The 21,090-nt window shown below is 32.2% G+C and overlaps 1 protein-coding gene and 1 long non-coding RNA gene across 2 annotated transcripts in view; both read right to left on the reverse strand.

The window, feature by feature from the left end:
- The window catches only part of LOC149416122 (uncharacterized), a 107,109-nt gene extending 96,320 nt beyond the window's left edge, over positions 1-10,789 (reverse strand). The window contains exons 1-3 of the mRNA XM_089641577.1: positions 10,720-10,789; positions 9,746-9,820; positions 5,727-5,927 (exon numbers count right to left, since the gene is read on the reverse strand). Of these exons, the coding sequence (XP_089497703.1) occupies positions 5,727-5,927; positions 9,746-9,809 (265 nt within the window). The 5' untranslated portion in view covers positions 9,810-9,820; positions 10,720-10,789. The remainder of the gene's footprint in view (positions 1-5,726; positions 5,928-9,745; positions 9,821-10,719) is intronic.
- Positions 3,778-5,711, reverse strand: LOC149416125 (uncharacterized). The gene is made up of 2 exons (XR_016303523.1): positions 4,928-5,711; positions 3,778-4,023 (listed from the first exon to the last, which is right to left on the reverse strand). It is a non-coding gene; the product is annotated as an uncharacterized LOC149416125 (long non-coding RNA).
- Positions 10,790-21,090: the final 10,301 nt, after the last annotated feature.

Below are 21,090 nucleotides of genomic sequence, written 5' to 3' on the forward strand. Positions count from 1 at the left end.
TTATTTTTATTTTTTGTCTTTATACCATCATTAACTAACTTATGACTTAAAATCCTTCTTCTAATTTCGTGTAACTTATTTTAGAAATTGAATGCAATTAACAAATTTTAAATGAATAAAAAAACTTTGAAGTAGAATATCATATAATAACACTAAATCCAAGTGAATCATGAATCAGAACCGAAAATAAAAGAAAATAACCTATTAAAATAAAATAATTTGTTTTACCGGGACAGCGTCTTAACTATTTTATTTTTATTTTTTTATTTATTTTTTTATTTCATATATATCCCGTTAAACTACAGTTAAGTAGTTTGTCAAACAGGATTTTTATTACAACTTTTTACATATTACAACACTTATACCTTAATTTATACAATAACAATAAACTTACACATTAAATCGCCTAATACAAATTATTTCTACCTAGTAGCCATGTTTTCAGCAAATATCTGACTCTATTTGGAAATTCACATTTCTTAATATTACCAGGTATCATATTATATATTTTAGGCACATTATACTCAAGGGTTCGCTGTCCGTATTTATTATTATGTTTAGGTACAAGCATGCCTTCATTCTTTGTGAACCTAGTATTGTGCCCATGTTCAACTTTCCTCTTATACTCAGAGTCAGATATGTGCTGAATCAATATTTTATACCACAATAAGGCCTGCACCGGCAAAACTGTTAAATTTGGATACAAAAGTGAAATGTTTGAAATGTTGAAAAGTTAATTTGATTTTAAAGGTGAAATATGTCTCAAAAAAGTATTGCCATTTTAGATATTTTAATAAATTTTTAAAACGCAAGACAAACATTCGCGGGTTACGAATAACCTGTCAATATTTGGAAATATCCTACTACCACCACAGTAAGCGGAAATGTTGCTTGTGATATGATGAGGACTGTTGCGATGCCAACTCAGCCACTGACTGTGATATAGTATTCAATCACGGTCAGTAGCTGAGTTATCTTTATCATAACAAAAATGTACCTTTATTTTAATCTTAAATACGATGTATGTATATTGTATTTATTTAAATGATTCTTAGGACGGGATGTTTCGGAGAATTTGAACAATTTATCAAATTTCAACGTTCACTTTCAAGTTCTGCGAAAGATTTTTTCAAGTTCTGCTTTGTAATGATATAATAAAAGAACTTGAGTAGGCTTTCACAGAACCCGAAAATAAACGTTGTAATTTGATGAATTTAAATAATGAAATAATTTAAAAAATGATAACATAATAATGTTGTAAATGCATAAAAAAAACCGTCCTAAGCGACACCTATGGTATGTTGCTAACATAATTTCCTCAACCAATGTTCAGAACCTTTTTGCCATCTATCGTTGGAATAACAAACTATAATAAAAAGCTCGTAATAATCAATGGTAACAGTAATATTTATACATCATGACTGTAGCGTGTTCTATTACACTTTGAGTGAACTGTAAAAAAACGATAATTAGAAGCTCATTCAATTGGTTCTGAATATCACGGGAATAGTGGAAGAAGGAAAACAGCCTACCTTAACTCTCATGAATCCAGGCAATAATACGGGCTCTCGCTGCACTTGCACTGGTGAATTTTCCTCCACAACGAGACGAACGAAAAACGAATTTATTTTGGTATTTGCACATATGATACGACGACGAAATTAAAGGTGGCATCTTCTTGATGTACGACACGAACTCGACTGGTATTTGCGACAATTTGTGCAACATAAATGTTCATAATGTCCATTGTGGGTAGGGCTGTTTTTAGGGAAGGAGATGGATAGAAGGAAAAATGGTAGGTAATGCAAAAAGCTGTTTCAATACTAAACATTCCGCCCGCCTTGAGGAAATGTACAAATTTTTCTCAACAATCGACATAAAAAAAGAAGATGATCAAAATATATATAAACTAAAGTTAATGTAACGAAAACTAAAATTAGAGACTAAATAGAACAAAATTTATTCGATAGGTAATCGATATAGTTTCACCACGGGACGTTTAAAAACACCCTGTGGCGTACGAACTGAAACGACACGAACAATTTTATCAGCGCCAGGAAATAATTCAATAACTCGCCCAACGGGCCAACGCATGGGCGCAGAATGTGAGTCGTCAATCATTACTAGATCGTCGACTTTCAGATTGGGTGATGATGACGACCACTTGTTCCGTTGTTGAAGAGTGTGTAAATATTCTTTTCGCCAACGATTCCAAAAATGTTGAGACATTTGTTTCAATAATTGCCAGCGCGATAGACGGTTCATTGGTACGTCCACAAAATCTTCTTCAAATACTCAGAGTCAGATATGTGCATGATGTCGATCTCATATATCAAATTCAGAATTAACAATATCATCTAATAACTTTTTATTCCATATTTTTAGCTTACAAATGATCACATATTTCCAATGAATTGTTTGGAACTAAGAAAATTGGAAAATAATAGTATTAAGATAATGGTGTATTACATGGATAGGCATAACTTTCAAAAAGAAATTTAAAGAAAAAGTTGTCCCTTAATAAATACCTTTACTAATTATTGAAGACAATATTAACGGCTCTCAAACGATTGACGTGAAACAGAAAATACAGAAGAAAAATCATTCGGGTCAAGGATTTGAACACGCGACTTCAACCACATCATCTTATTTATTTATATATTTATTGGACAATTTGTATAGCGCCACTTTTGTGAGATATCACCTCAGGGGCGCTTTACAGTTGATGCAGGTATTACAAACAAAATAAATATTACAAAAATAAATAGAAATTAAGTTAACAAAATGAAGTACAGGAACAGGTGATGAAGTACAGAAACAGGTGACACGAAGATGGAGACTCTGCAGCAAGAATCCTAGGTGGTGAGGAAACTGGACCAGCTGCTGCAGCAAGAGAATCCACCGCGTCCACCAACAGTACCAGCACGAGGTTCGTCATCCGACTAGGTATGTGTCTGCTGCTAATAAAGCGCGTACACAATTTCCTCTCTCGTCATTTTTAACTTCGACTGAGAGCTTCTAACATTATCTTAATTTTCTTAACGCATTCTTTTCTTAAAGATTCTACCGGAGCTAAATAGAACATATATAATGTCTTCAATAAACACATCCATTTTTACTTTAATGCGCGACATGTATTGAGTGTTCTACAAGTCTAGGATGAATATTTTTTAGTGGAATAACTTAATGTGTAACACATCAAATTATAATATTTAATAATTGCAAACAATAATCAAGATGCTCGAACGAAAGATGTGAGAAAAAAAGCCACAAAAAGATTCAGTCGTAGAGGTCCCGGGTTCTCTTTTCTGATTTTTCTCTTTCACATATTTCGTTTGATAGTTGTAAATATTATATCAAATATGAAATGAATTAATTACTAACAGGTATATTTAATAAGTTCACGTCAGACCCTCCCTCAATTAAGGAGCTAATCATTGATAAACTTACGTAGAGTTCTAATACTCACAAATATTATTTAGTGTTTCATCTGAGAGGAAGGTAACTTAGAAACTCTTCTGTTCTTAGTTTAATAGTTAATACTTGCTACAGTTTACACTTCTTAGTTTAAACTTACTGTAGTTTGTTGCTTGTTAATACCGATTTAAGAAACTACTGGTATGGAGAGTTAATGTTTATATTAGACATTGATCTGGTATAGAGTGAGACTAAAAGAGATTGCGCTACTCTATATAAAGACTAATCTACTGTCGTATCACTTTCACAATACTTAAATCAACTTAGCGTCTTTTAGATTCTACAAGAAGAAAAAAAACATTAAATTAAAAACATTTATTCCACAAAGAAACAAATTAGTCAAGTACTTCCATAAAGCTTCAAAACACTCGTCGTATAAGATACAAGTGGGGTCCTCATTGGAGACCTTGACGTAACCCGGCAAGCACTCGCAGCTGTTGGGAATGCAGGCGCGCTTGCAAACCTTGATGAGGCGTGGCTGGGCACAAGTTCCTCCGGGGCAGGTGGACGCGCAGCGGACCCTCTAAGCGTTCGAATCTGCATATTCTAAAAAAAGCGTAAAATTTGCTGAAAAATAATTTAAAGTTTTATTTTTATTTTCATTGGGTTGTGCGAGGAATTTATCATTTGGTTGTAGTTACAGCAACCTTAATATCATGTCACTTAAACAACTCTATTCTAAAACAATACTCCTTAACATTCATAAATACAAAACACAAGAAAAAACAAAACCCAAGAAAAAAGAAAAAAACACGAGATCTCAGGGTCAAAAACATATCCAACAAGCAACTACAACATACAAAATTTGAGCAAAAAAGCTTTCCATGTACTGTAGTACTTAACTCTACAACAAGATTCCACTCTCATTCAGATATCACAACAATATTTTAGCATTTAAATCTCAAATAAGAAACGGGATACAAAATATAGGAAGATCAGAAATAGATAATATAGTAACACCAAATATAGATAAAAACTGAAATTGAATAAAAAACATAATGTGACATATTTTTAATTTAGAAATATGATATTGAATATTATTTTGATGATAAACGAAAATGTTTTAGAGACAATATCTTTCTTTATGCACAGCACAAAGAACAACATATTATGTAATTATGCAATCAGAAGGCTGCGGGTTTAATTCCCGCAGACGTCATGTATTTTTTCTCGGAAGATTTAAAATAATTATTTAAATGTTTCTTCATGCTAATAAACATTGCTTAAGTATAACATGTAACTATTTAATATATTTTAAATTACTTTATTTTATCCATACAACTAAATTTTCAAAAAATTCAAATGAAATCCTCAGCACGGGAGATCCCAGTGAGGATATCATTATTTCATTTATTACAAAAAAAAACATTCATTATAATTCTAATAATTAATTTCTTGGAGATTAAGTAAATATATGGAGGTGGTTAGTTGTCTTATTTATTCCAGTTACCATATTCACAATCACAAGGATACACGCAGACTCCTTCGTGGTTCCTCAACTTCCCTCTGGGGCACATGCAGTTGGGCCAGTCACATAGCCGTGGATCACTAGTGTTGGGCAGTCTTATGGGACCTCCGCCAAGGAACCCCTCGCAAGTCTGATCGTTCCAGCAGTAACGCAGCAGTTCGCCGCTTGGACAGCCATAATCACCTTAAAACAACATTTATTTCTTTTAAATAATAATTTTAAATAGATCAGTATTGTTTTGTTAACACCTCACTAAGATAACTTGTGCTGAGGTGTTATTCTGCCGTTGTGAGAAATATACAATATCCTATTTGAGACTCTCAATGAGAATACTAGTTTCACACATGGCGACAGTATTGTATATTAGGTTGGTAGCAGTTATGAAGTTAAGCATAATAACATTACATAGACACAATGTAGTGAAAAGAAAAGGATAATCCACAAAGTGAATGCAATGGAGCAGTTAATCGGTTTCATATTGTTGCCCACATGCCTTATATCTTCAGGAATATAGGTAATAGGCATTAAAATTGCTTGGCAAACGGAAACTCGATTTTAAGTGCAAAAGCGGTTTTTATTTATTTTTTAAACCGTTTTATAAGAAAGCAAAAAAAGTTAACCACAGGGAACTGTCACAGATAACCTTAGCCATGATATTATATTTTTTTAAGTTGTTTCATTTATGTGTTCATACATTTATTATTATTTTAAGAATGTGTTAATTTCGTGGAGGTTATTTAAATATATGGAGGTGGTTAGTTGTCTTATTAATTCCAGTTACCATCTTCACAATTCCAAGGATACACGCAGACTCCTTCGTGGTTCCTCAACTTCCATCTGGGGCACACGCAGTTGGGCCAGTGACACAGCCGTGGATTAGGGGTGTTCGGCAGTATTATTGGACCTCCGCACAGAAACCCCTCGCAAGTCTGATCGTTCCAGCAGTAACGCAGCACTCCACCTCTTGGGCAGCCATAATCACCTTAAAACAACATTTATTTCTTTTAAATAATAATTTTAAATAGATTAGTATTGTTTTGTGAACACCTCACTAAGATAAATTGTGCTGAGGTGTTCTTCTGCTGTTGTGAGAAATATACAATATCATCTTTGAGACTCTCAATGAGAATACTAGTTTCACACATGGCGACAGTATTGTATATTAGGTTGGTAGCAGTTATGAATTTAAATATAAAAACATTATATAGACACAATGGAGTGAAAAGAAAAGGATAATCCGCAAAGTGAACACAATGGAGCAGTTAATCGGTTTCATATTGTTGCCCACATGCCTTATATCTTCACGAATTTAGGTAATATGCATTAAAATTGCTTGGCAAACGGAAACTCGATTTTCAGTGCAAAAGTGGTTTTTATTTATTTCGTAAGCAATTTTATAAGAAAGCAAAAAAAATAACCTAGGGAAACTGTCACAGATAATCTTTGCCATAATATTTTTTTTTTAAAGTTGTTTCATTTATGTGTTCATACATTTCTATTGAAACAATTATAATTTATGTTTTGTATTGAGTAACCAACCGTCAATTTATCTAAGGCACATTTTTTGGTATTCATAATTCAAACCAATTCGTTATAAAGATTAATCAAAAGTTGTGATTTAGCATTAAGTTTCACCTTAAAACTAACGCTGATAAAAAATGCTGAAAGAGTAAGTAGGACCATTGAAGGCTTAATGCCATCTTACACAACCAGACATAAAAAATGAATACAGAAACTATCTGTTGTTCTAGTACAACAATTGATAGTTCACTCACCACAAAAGAAAAGTGCAAATGCCGTAAGTGAAAATGAAGGTGCAGTTGTCATAGTGCATGTGAATTTATTTGTGGTGGACGGTAATCAATTTTAAAATTTTACTCGACTTCTTAGGATAGCACTTCAGCAGTTAGTTAAAATTGCAAAGCGATTCTGACTTAGGTTGGCCTGGTCTTCTGAAACTCATCTGGTTGCGAATCGATATTATGGGTCTGAGGGATACCGCGGGTGGTAATCATTGCACAAGTTTCCGTTATAGATTCGATATTACATGCACTGATAGAACATGTCCACTTCACCGGTTTTCTTAACCCTAGAGTGGGCGCGCTATGAGCATTTTGCCGCCCTATGCAAAAAACGTTGATATTTCTTAAATCTATTGCGCGTAAACTTTGCTCTTTTTAGTAGCTGCCCCCATTATCATTCGCAACCCGTGCCGAAAGATTGGACGCCATCGGTATGCAGGGGGCTGCTTGAGAAAGAGGTTGTTACTATCAAGTGTCGTCCGGCGGCGATTTGCTCACTGCGCACCTAATCACGTTAGTAAAAATTGTGCTCTATATTATTAACGGTTTAACACATTTATTTTCTCAAAATGAAAACTATTCACTTATTATGAAAAATACAAGTGATACTTAAAACTAAATATAAGAATTACTTATGAGTATTATAGTAGGTAATTCTAAATAAAGAAACTAATGAGTAGTCGGACACTTTTAGTTCACCAATAAATTACAGTATTGTAGGTAGAATGAAAAGGTGAATGTTCTATTACGTATCATCATAAACGCAAGTCTATAGCAATTGGACATTCTATTATGTTTAGAGTAAATAAGAGTTGATTATTTATAAATTTGAAATGTGGACTATATCTTTTGATACTTTTATTGTAAAAACTAAAAAAGCCCTTTTATTTCAATGTATCATACGTGTCCAGAACCATGCAAGAATTTTCAATTAAATTCATATTTACGTAAATGAGGCCAATGATGTTGTTTTTTTAAATGATGAATATTGCCAGTATAAATAGCCAAATAATTTACAAATCCAATACTGAACACTTGATGCTAAGCCGACAGTACTTGAAGAAGATTGCGATGGTCCTGGTCAAGCCATATATGACCGCAAGGTCTTTTGTAGACACTTTAAATATTCCTCTGAGGGACTAAATTGCTTGCTTTGTTCATATAGAACAAGCATTATCTTCAAAGAAGGAAGGCAATTGTATAAATATGTCCATCAAAGAAAAATAGACGCTCGAAAAAAGGGTGTTGCAGATGCTCAAAATTGCAGTGCAACGAACATTTGCACATACTTATGTGAAACTTTTTCGCCAAAGCATATCATGGAGATTTAGAAAATATTTAATGTTGTTATTTTTTTCCATTTTTATAAATATTATAGAAGGATAATGTGGGATAACTTAAAAAAGTAAATAAAAATATTAAATTTTTAAAACCGACTGATAATCAAAGTTCCTTGAGCAGAGTTCAATAAATATGTCGATTTGTAATGTTTTACTTTTGTTTTACTTAAATCCTGAGAAAATAAATCAATTAAATTGCATTATTCCTACTTAAAATTGTTCACGAAAACGAGCGGAAAAATGCTCCCCACGCGCCTACAAACGTTTTACGGAAAGACGCGCACACTCTAGGGTTAAACGACAGAAGATGTATAAATAAATTGTTACAAATTTCACTAATGTGGTTACCCCACACTGTAAGAAATGAAGAGGTAGTTGAGTAACAGCTTGGGTGGGGGGATGCAGGAACATTTGTTAGAAGGAGATGTATAAATTGCATCAAAATGTAAGAAATATGAAATACGCAGGACTAATTGAAAGGAAATTGACACAATTCACACGCACCTACACGTGTTGCAAAATTGAAGAGTTTGAAGAAATACAATTTTCACAGTGTTCCAATGTCCAGTCTAGATATCGGATACATGGTTGAAGTTTTACACAATATTGTAAAATCGGTAAACATAGCCCTCCTCCGACAACCCTGGTAAAGTTCTATCAAAGGATAAGCTACCAGAAAAGTAAAAAAGGTTAAACTTGAGAATAGCACGAGGGGCACATGTCCTTTCGAATTTACAGGCATAGTTCGATTCTTATCAAATAAGATTAAAATCAATATCACTCTTAACAAACAACCTGATTGATAATGTAAATTGTTGGTCGCTTTTCAATTTCAAAATTCACCAGAGTAATCTAGAACAAATATGTTATGGTCCTTAGCGATTAAATTTATAAACACATATTTATGATGTAAAAAAAGACTTTCTTTTGGATGAGAATAATTAAATTGGTTTTGCGGCAAAAATTGTTCTCTTTTAAAAGTTTTCCTAATTTTTGAAATGCTTAGAGTCCAAGTAAATCTTGCTTCCAAAAAATTGTGCGTCTTGTCTAAGGCGCACAAAACATATGGCATATTTTTCAATAGACCAGCTACTAACCCCATAAAAATCTCAAGTACGACCAACAATTGAATTTGGTTTAGTCTGGTCTCTAGTCTGAAGCCCCACAATACGTGATAAACCTACTTGATTCTGTGTAAAGGATTCGGTCCATCCGATTGACAATGATTGACCAATTGCCTCTATCTCTAATTCACAGAGATGCCGAATCTATTCTACAGGAATTTTAATGGAGCCTACTCTAGGAGCTAACAAAATGGAACACATGATTCATGAGAATGGGCCGCTTCTTCGAATCGTTTTTGTGTAAGACGGTTCGTATGTGGAACGAACTGCTGACATCTGCTTTCCTCCCTCATGCAATCCAGGTCTATTTAAGATCCGAATTAATATCCTATCTTAACGTGCCTCACAACTCTGCACAACGACATAGCTTCTCTGCCTTTACACTGTACAGATAGGGGCGCTATTGTGAGGTGTCACAGCAAAAAAATAAACATATAAAATAGACAACTTTCTGGTTGCCAAGCCAATTGCTAATCAACAATATAACTTAACAAGTATTAGTACATAAATAAGCAATTGAACTTTTTTTCTTACCACTCTGCGCTTTGGAACCTGCAACCACGCAGGCTAGAAACAATCCCACCATAACAAACTTCATTTTGAAGATTCCTGAAATGAAAAGTTTTATTAACCACTTGGATTGTGTATCATTTGGTGCACAGTACACGAATTGCAATTGAGTATTTTTAACTGATAAAGACTCATTACAGTTTTTCCATCTCGCTTTGTATTACTGTGAGATATATGATTTCAGCAGTGTTCGAAAGAGCCAACTCTACGATTTGTATTTGCATTTAAAAGTTATGCATAAACACTTCAAAATAATAATAATATATTTGAAACGTCGTCGACCACCATTCTTTTCATGGTGCAAAAGAAATGTCAAAGTTTACTTCCATGAAATGAAAAAACATTCACATTATGTTTATGTAATTAAATACGTTTTTTTTGTTTTCCATATATTTTTACAGTTTACCAGATAAATAAACGATTGTAAAAAAATCCTCTATTTTTTCAAATAAATTTAACTGGCAGTTTATAACATTAAAATCTGAAAGAGTCTTACATTTACTCACGGACGTAAAAACAGTACATATTTCATTTTGGAAATTTGAAAAATTGACTAACTTCACATATAAATAAAAAAAATATTTAAAATGTTCAACCCGCAAAAAAAAACTTTCATTTTACTTTAATACATCTATTTTTAAGTGCCCTTTTTGACAGAGTATTAAACCTTCGAACATTTTAATGAAACCTTTAAGGACTGTAATGTCAACCGATTTCAGAAAAATACGAATATGTGTGCGCGTGTGTACGTGATTGCCACCAAAATATAGATAATTATAGAATGCATTGTCATCGACAGCGAGTCTATCTGCAGAGTGTCAGCTCGATTGAATGTCAGGAAGCGGGTTAATTTCCGGTTCCAAAATTTGCATACATGCAACACTGAAAATTAGTGAAAATCAAAGAAAGAATATTTAATAAAATAGTTAAGTTCTTACCGGAATATAAAGAGAGTGTCTCACTGATGCGGACGTGAAAATGTTTCTTTATATATATCGGAATGTTTTGTTTGATTTTCTTGCTTGCACAATAATAATTAATGTTTTCAGTTTATTTTTAAACCTTACGATTGCTATTCTTATAATGATTTATCGAACACTTGTTGTGTTCGTCCAAGGGATGTCACTGGTTTTTTTTACGTCTTCACTACGATGGTTTTATGAAGAAACAAAAGAAACGAGGTTCTGGGAAGGAAAGGTATGAGGGTGGGTAGTAATCTGGGGGTCAGCGTGTTCCGGAGTGACGGACGGATGAATCCATCCGTTCCAAGGTACCACTGTGGTAGAAAGTGTGGTTAATAACAAATTGCTCACATATCTCGACAATAAAAACATCCCAAGCAATCGGCTATATAGATTTCAAAGAAACCGATCGTGTGGCGATTTGCTCGGGATCAGTACTGGGAGCGTTTTAAAGAAACTAATATTGTCGAGTTGGATATCTACAAAGCCTTTGATTGGGTCTCATACGATCTCATTGATTTCAATCTATCAGTTGGATTATGGACTTTCTCGAGGGAAGAACAATTCAGACGATAGTTGACGGCTGTTCTTTTTCTCAGCACCAAATCCATGGAAGATCTCGTTAAATGTGCATCAATTCACCACTACGCTGACGATAGCACCTTTTACGAGGGTTATATTTTTGACAAGCCTTCTTCTAATTACAGCTCGGGAAGGTTGATGTCTGGGGTAAAGCCAACCTCGTCAGTCGTCAGTATATACGTCTCAATAGGATTTTTGAGACGTTGAAACTGACCAGGTTGTGTTGGGTAAGGGTTTCTCTGATTTCGACAAATTCGGAGTTCAGTGAGAGTTGTGCAATTCGATGGTAGTACCCCCCACAATAAATACTAAATTGAAATCCTGAAGTAAATTTCTCGGACCAGTTCAAGAATCGTAGGACCCCGAAGAGTAATAGGGCCTCTTGTATGGGGCTAGCATAAAATCTTAACATAGAATCTTCAATAGTGACCAGTTCGTCACCCCACTACTTATTTGCCCGAACGACCAATCAGCAAATTTTACAGGAGAGGATGTAACATTCTTTATTTCAATGAAATGTTATAATAGGTGTTTGAGATGAAGCGATTTTAGTTAAGCATTAGCTTAAGCGATTGTTAGTAAAGTAACTAATAATCGATTTTTGGTACTTTATTTTTAGTTTTAAAATGGAAATTGAATAATTTTCTTAGTAGTCGAGTTCATATAACCTGGGCTTTTTCAAGATGCGAATTATGGAAGCCCTTCCTATAGCTTCCACCTTAACTCACCTCACAACGCTGCCCAACCAGATATCGATATAATTCCCCTGTCTTTACTCTGTACGGATAGAGGTGCTCTTGTGAGGTGTCACATAAAAAAGTGATTAGTCATTTTTGCGATCATTTTTCTATTAGTAGTAGTTTGAAATGCAAAGCTTAAAAACATTTAATATAGCTTCTTAGTTAGTTAGACCAATTGTAAATAAACGAATAGCTCCTAAAAATTAGGAAAAATTGTAAACAAAGTTTAAATAATAATTTTATCTACCTACAGATTTGACGTTTCATCCTTGTTCATACGAATTTAAAGAAATAAACGCAAATAAAGCTTTATTTAAGCAGTAAAAAGTGCAGAATATATTGATTTCGCGATCGTGCGTTGTTTGTGCGTTTTTAAACTTTAAAAAAGTGACTCTGTGCTCTATTTCATTGTTTGTGAAAAAAGGACAATAAGACACAACAATTTAGTGAATTGAAGAATTAATAAAAAGTGAAAAATAACGAAATTTAAAGTTTATCCTAAATATCTAGAAGCTCAATAAAAACGGTGTTTTTTAAATCAAAAAAATGAATCCACATCAATTTATAGATTCTGCGAAGGAGGGTGTGTTCAAGATAAAGTGAATAAATTTACCAAAGAACAAATTTACTTAATTACAACGATATCTTCAGAAAATATACAAAATAAAATCAGGAAGAAAATTAACTTAAGTAAGATTGGTGCCAAAGTGATTGGTGTTAATGCGATGTCTAAAAATAGAATACTTATAAAATGTTCGACAAAGTACGATGCGGAAAAAATGAGTAAAGCTATTGGGGACGAGTTCAAAGATATCAGTGCTACAGAAATTAAAAAGAAAAGACCAACTATAATAAGGATGATATTATACAAGATATAATCGAACAGAATGAATACATCAAGGATGTGACGATACATCAAGGATGTGACCAGAAATTGAGATAACACATCTAATTACATAATAGAAGTTAGTACTGAAATAAGAAGAAGGCTAGTATATACCGGTAAAATCTATGTGGGATACCAGAGAATACAAGTAGAGGATGCCCATCCTCTAGTGCAGTGCTATCACTGCCTGGGCTTTGGACATACTTCTGTCAGGTGTCTTCAGAAATAAAATGACAAACCATTGTGTACACACTGTGCTGGTGATCATTCCCACAAAGATTGTGCTAAGATTGTGCTTAGTGGGTTACCTTTCCTATTATTATAAAACTTGTAATGTGAAATATATAAATTGGGAAAAAATAAAGGAAATAAAAAAAAATAAAAAAAAGATAAAGAATTTAAGTTTAATTTGAGTTCAAATTGTGATAAAAAAATTAACTGGAATATTGAAATCAGGCATTCTGCAAACGATAAAACGAAATGTATTGTGTTTAAAAAAAGAGCATTTTAGAAAAAAAAGAATATTGACTAGAAAAATGATTTAACATGTCCCAAAGTAGAAATAGTGTTATTACATTTTATTACATAAATATTTTTATAAAAATTATGAAAGATCACAAAATAACTAACAATAATAACATAATTATATGACATTATTTATTGAATGGTAATATCATGACGACACCTTCAACAACATATTTTTTTTTACTTAAGCATGCATTTATTCACTGTGTACTATATTTCACATTCATTATTATAAAAACAGCTTTTAAAAAAATCTTAAAATATGACAAATATTTTGAAATAACACTAGATGTGAACATACAGTTTATTTTATATTTATTAAGCCTTTATCAAAAACTACTTGTACCAATTAGCTTGTACCATCACTTTCATATTGTTAAATATTTAACATTTAATTCTTCAATTTATACTCAAAACACGTCTGTTGTTAAACAAAACAAGAAAATAATTCATTACCATCACGAATTAAATGGCACAGATTAATTTTTTTTATTTAGATAATGATAACGAAATAGAAAGTAGTACAGTAAATCATTTAGATGATTCGATAAAAAAACAAAACACAAATACATCTGATAATCTTGTTTGTATTCAATTTAATATAAGATCTATACAAAAATATTGGGATGTATTGCATATATATTTACTCAATTGTTTGAAGCATATTGACATTCTGATGCTATGTGAAACATCTATTCAAACTGAAAGTATGTGCATGTACAATATTCCTGGATATAATGCATATAACTACTGCAGGACTGATAAGTCAGGAGGAGGTATTATATTGAATATAAGAAACAAATCTGAATTTAGACTAAAAACATTACAATCAATACATTTTGAAAATATAACAGGAAAGCTCATACTCCAGGACAAAACAAAAGTCAATATAATAGCTATCTATGGACCTCCTATTTTCAGTAAATCTTCATTTCTGACGGAATTATCATCATATCTTGAGACAATTAATAGTAAGAAAAATTTTATCTTACTTGGAGATATAAATCTAAATATGCTTGATGAACAAGATAATATTGTAACTTCATATGAAAACTTACTTATTAACCATTATTTAACTAAATGCATCAATGTAGGAACCATAGAAGCTGTATTAAATGGACAAATTATTCGCACGTGTGTTGACTATATATTTTCCAAATTTAGAGGCAAGAAAATAACTGCTTGCGTCTGTGAAAATAATATTGCCGATCATTTTATCACTGCTATTAATATAAAATCTCATAAACGTCAGGTAGACTTTGCAAATAAGTATATTCAAATCATCTCACAAAAGGATATTGATAGATATATCAGAGATTATAACTGGATTAAGCTTATACAGGAGAAGGATTGTATTTCATTAATTGAAAAAATAAAAGCTTTATTTAATAAATTTTACAAGAGAAGATCTTAAACGATAGTGCAAAAACCAAAAACACCACCTTATGCAATAAATGAATGGGTAAGCAGTGAATTAATATCTCATATAAATAAAGAGGATAAACAATATAAAAAATGGAAAAGTACACCAACAAACAAAACATATGAAACAGAATACAAAAAATCACAAAACTTAGTCAATAAACTTATAAATAAAGATAAAACTAACTACTATGATAATAAATTTAAAAACTGTTTTAATGATACAAAAAAAACTGGGATGAGAAAAATTATATTTTAGGACGTAAACCAAAAAACGATTGTGATAAAATAATAACACGATATATGTTAAGAGATAGAACTGAGGATTCTGTCTCAAATGATTTTGTGAATTACTTCTCGGATAACATCAGCAACATGTTAGATAAATGCAATCACAAAGCTACTAATATTGTACTGAAAGAACTGCTTCACAGTTTATTTATACCAAGAGCTACTATAAATGATATTGAAAACATTGTTAAAAAAATGTATAACTCTAAAAGCACAGGTATTGACAATAAAAGAATGTTTGATTTAAAAAGAAATATGAAAACGCTTGGGTCAATAATTACTTATTTAATCAATAAGATAATAAAACAAGCAAAAATTCCACAAGAATTTAAATGAAGCATTACTATACCAATATTTAAATGTGGAAAGCACATTGAACTGGGAAATTATAGGCCTATTAGTATACTACCTGCGTTAGAAAAAATTCTCGAAAAATTTTGGTCAAATAAATTAAATAATTACATTGAAAAATTCGCTATCATAGATCCAAATCAATATGGCTTTCAAAGAAAAAAAATACTGAAAAACTACTGCAAGATTTTTTCAATTGCATAAATAATAAATTATTTGTTATTGTGTTATTTATCGAATACTCTAAAGCTTTTGACACAATTAACTCAAAAAAACTGCTAGAAACCTTAGAAAAAATTAGAATAAGAGGAAATGTGTTAAATTTATTTAAAGATTATCTTAGAAATAGAAAAATATGAACCAAAATGAATAATACTTTTAGTGAAACAAAGAATGTATCTGCAGGAGTTCCACAAGGTTCCATATTGGGACCTACATTATATATAATTTATGTAACTATAGTGAAAAAACTTTTCTCTTTTGTTAAACATTTTGTATTTACAGATGATACGGCATTAGTCATATCACATAAATATCTAAAAATTGCAATTGAACTCATGCAAATTGACTTTAATCAACTTTGTAAATGGTCATATGTTGTAATGATCTGCACTTTTCAAAACTTTTCTTTCTGTGATGAATTTTCTTTAAGTCCCAAAGGTAACTTTTCCATAAGGCTTTGATTATGTATATATCCGGGGTAGGAATATCCTCCCTTTCGTTTGTACAAGCCTTTGCTCCTCTCTTTATTACACATCTCTTCAAGTGTGCGTATCCTAGTTTGTCTACGTGTTTTACGACCTTGAAGGTAATTATTTCACGTGACGGTTCAGTATAAAAAGGTTTCACTGAACGTTGTGTTGGTTTTTTGTTTCTCGGTATAGAAACCTAGTTATCTATGTATGTGTGTGGTATCCCTCGGTTCTTTTGAGATAGAGTGAGTTGAATCCATTACCGCTGTGTTTTAAAGTCATTTCATAAGCCTTATTTTCTGTCTCGCCTGCTCTCCAACTAGCTACGTGATTCTACCTGTCGTAGGGTAATGTGAGTATGATAAAGTGTTAGATTTTATATATATGATATACATACGATAAATTTATGGTGTTAGTTGTCGGCGCCATCCATGTATATATTTTGGGAGGGAAAGGAGAGGAACGAAAATGAATTTTTTCAAGCTTAGTTGGCTCCTCGTCTTTACCAAACAAATCTGATGGATGATAATTAGAACAAGGCAATCGATATCTGCGTGTCTGGATATCCGAACCGGCCGGGTCTGACGGGCTTTGCTTGGCCTCCTCTTGTTCCAAATTTGCAACCTTCACGCCAGAATAAAAAAAACCAGGTCTTCTCACCAATTTCAGAAATGCCCCAACCTCATTACACCTCCAGGAAAATCTTCTTTACTGAATGTAGAAGGGGAAAACCATGACATCCCTTGTCACGAATCTAGTCGCGAAAATGTGACACGTAAGGTCTCAAGTTACATACCACCTCCAGAAAACGCTGTAAATTCCACGTCGTCGGGAACTTACATCCCTTTCTAGGTCAATAACACAGATAACACACGACGATCTTGTGGACATTAAGTCAGCTTCTATCGATAAGTTATGTGCTTACCCATTCAGCCAATTATCATGTGAGATATATGTAAGGTTTACTCGAAATGCCAAACTTAGGATGAGGACTGTCTGTATTTCAATATTTAGTTCCAGTAATTATTTTATGAGGTCACTAGCACCCTCGTGTATTAGGTATGGGTATCTTCTATTGAATACTTATCCTCTCAGGTAGGTATAAACGGATAATTGGTTTGATTTTGGCATTTAATTTTATGAGGCTGCCTACCTCTCAAAAGGGACCTGTTGAGAAAAGTTGTTCGGTTGATAGTTTTATTTCGGTGATTACCATCTCCCCTTTTGACTCTAGATTTGTTCTTTTATATCCCAATTTGTAAATTAGAAAGTCAAATAACAGATGATAAGTGTTCATTTTTGTTCTGTCTGGTTGCATCCGATCGCTTTCTATTTGGGCGGTCGTACGCTAGCAAAACCTCCCTTTCGACTGACTGTACTCCGCGCCTCGGCCTACATATGAAAAGGTCATTGGCCCGTCTCCCTTTTACAGCTGATAGATAATCTGTCTGACGCATTCCTTTGATGAAACATTATTTGGGCGGCAGGTGTTGTAAACTTGGTTCCTGTTCTTCGGTTGCATCCGTCTTTTAAAGGGTTTTCTGGAATTCAATAAATAATATAAAAAAACTCACCCTGTGCGTCATCTCCCAATCACAGCATGAAACCTACCTGGTTCCACCCTACATAGCTAAATCAGTTTAGTTTAACTTCTCTCTCTCGGCACTCCTTCCTCCTTTTAGCGAAGTCCTTGCAATTTGTTCAATTTTTGGTCCCCTCCCTATATCTATAAAAGGGTAATTAAATAATTATGTAAATAAAATTTTACCTCCCTAATACCTCTGTCAGGATTCGAACCCGCAGTTTTATGATTTGTTTAATTCTCTGGTTTACGGTCTCTGTGGATAGAACGCCATCTCGCTAATTATTCATTCCTCCCTAGCTCGATTAATCGATATGGTGAACACTTCCTGCTGCTAAATACGTCCACTTTATTTTAAAATGCAATTATTATTATTATTATTATTATTATTTCTATGTTTTTAAGACAAGTAATTTAGTTTGAACTGTTTACGAAATCACGTTTAAATTAACACAATTCAATAATACAATCGCGCCCTTGAGGTGATTTTTTACAAAGCGGCGCTTTACAAATTATCCAATTATTATTATTGTTATTATTATTATTTCTATCCTCACTGAGTCCAATCATTTTCACTTCACCGGTTCAATAATATTTCACTTTAATTTAATACTTAACAATAATTTTTAACACCATCTGAATTCACTAACTAAGCGTAATTTCATATCATCACTACTGATTTTTAATTGATTTCTCGGAGCTCTCTTCGTATCCAAATTCAAACCCCGACTGTGTCCGTCCTGCGATCTCCTCTCTTGGTATTCCTTCCCGTGGGAACGTGTTTACTTAAGGGCCTGCCTGTAATGTATTTTATGTTGTTAATCTAAATAAAAAAAAATTTTGGAGTACTTTTGTCTCGTTTATTTATGTAAGTGTTCAAACCATCACAATGTTGCAGGACTATTAATAAATGCCAAAAAACCAAAGTTATGCATATAAGATCACTTTATGCCAGATTTCAATTTAATCCTAATATTATTTCACATAATTTTAATTGCATCCATGAAAATATCCCGACTAATTGTAAATGTGAAAGCTTAGAATAAGTTACGGAATATGTCAATTTTTGTGTTACAGTAGATTGCTTTTTCAAAAGATGGGACAAAAATGGGACAAACATATTAAAAAAACCTGTAAAAGACTCAGATAAATTGCTGGCAGAATGTACACATTATTTTTTTCCTATCAATTGAAACAATTAAAATAATTGTTATGTCAATGGCAGAATCTATTATAAGATATGGATAAACCATATGGGGAAATACTACTATAACCAATCTGAAACAAGCCCAAGATTTTAGTCAAATTTAAGGTTTGAACTATGAACAATACAAATATCAAAGTACTGCAAAATTTCAAAAGTTGGCTAAAATTTACGACTTTTAGGCCTTATGCGGGAGACCTACATGAAGTGCTAAATTTTTTAAATAATTTTATTAATGTTTTTGGTACTTATTGTTAGAGGAATTTTAACTTGCAGCTTAGAATAAAACTGTTTTAGATTCTTTTAATATTTTTGTAAAAATTTACTTTTTTAGTAAATTTTCTAAACTTTAAGCCTTGTGCGGGTGACCAAAATTTTTTTTAAAAATCCAAATTTTTTTGTGATAAGATTCGGTGCCTAGTAGCAACTTTTTTTTAACTTGGAATTTGAAAACAAAAACAGTTAAAAATTGATACACCCTAATATGTATTAACTATTTATTCAATAAAAAAAATTAAAAAATTAACTTAAATGACTATTCGTGACGAAAATCATTGCGTATAACAAAGCAAATTATTGATGTAAAATTGATAAACGAAATTGCCGGAAGAGTAAACACAGAATATTTTTTGATGGAGTGAAATTTTTCTGCTAATAGCATTACTGATAATTTTTGTGACAACCTTCAGTTGCATCAGGCTACAGGTGTTTTGCAAAACCCATTGTTGATAACTAACACAGTTGGTGGAATTTTTTTTATTTAAAGTAACTACCTCTGCAAAATGTTATTCAATAATTTACATAGGTGTTTTCTGCAAGATCAGGTAAGAATTCTTATTTCGTTGCTGCATGATTTTGAGTTTTTTAAAATCATTATCCAATTTTCAATAAATATGATTATTACAAACATATAGTGGTGTATAAAATAAGTAATCCTGCAAAACTTTGACATGACAGCTTGTTTGTAGGTTCAACCGTATCATTATAATTAATGTTTATGTTTAATAACAAGTGAATTTTTATTTCTACTGACTTCTAGTTTTTTTAGTTCACCGTTGATTTCCCAATTATACTTTCACAATTCTAACATGTGGTATAAATATCGCACCATCCGCAAATAATCTTTTCTTGCACCCTTTTATGACCATAAAACATAATTTATGAAAATGAATAATAAAAATGGTCCTAGTACGGAGCCCTGTGGCACTCCCAATTCTAACCTGTGGTATAAATATCGCATCATCCGCAAATTATCTTTTCTTGTACCCTTTTATGACCATAAAAACATAATTTATGTAAATGAATAATAAAAGTGGTCCTAGTACAGAGCCCCATGGCACTCACAGTACATTCATTAACGGTTCAGAATGTACACATCAACCTTTGTGATTTGTAGCCCGGTACGTAAGTAAATTTAAAACCTCTTTAACCCTTTCTAGTTTATATTGTTATTGTTTTTTATGACTAAGAGAATATTTCCGTTTTAAATAATGCTAAAAAATAGATTTCCAATAATATGATAAGAAATTCGCATAATATTTATTTATGTAGAATTTACGGCACTAGTGCCATTTACATATGTAAGTTTTTTTTTTATACATACATAGTATTAAATTTTGATGTGTGAAAAATTAAAGAATTAAATTAAAACATAACAAATAAAATAAGCGCAATAAACCTGTTTAGTAGTGACCTCATTAAAATAAGTAGCGTTAAATGTGTTATTAGTGCAGATTTATACTTCACAAGGGGCATATTAAGAGAACTGCGATTGTAGTATAAAAGTTCCCTAGTGTGTAAGTGTACAATCTATACATAACTGAGTTATATCCTGAGATTGTGGAATAATTGTCACAATAATACATACTAGAGGACCTTGATCTAATGGTAGGTACATGAAATTAAATCAACATTAATATATCAGTGCCAACTGATAATTTATAATTTTGTATAAAAATATAAGATCAATTTTTTTTTCTATAACTTTTTTTTTATTTATATACTTATTTAAAAAATATATATTTTACAATTTAAACCTGCTAAACTGCTTTTGCAGTTTTTCAGAAGATTTA

The sequence above is a fragment of the Hesperophylax consimilis genome, chromosome 17, assembly GCF_061612785.1.
Source record: "Hesperophylax consimilis isolate HC1 chromosome 17, BYU_Hcon_1.0, whole genome shotgun sequence".
Taxonomy (NCBI): domain Eukaryota; kingdom Metazoa; phylum Arthropoda; class Insecta; order Trichoptera; family Limnephilidae; genus Hesperophylax; species Hesperophylax consimilis.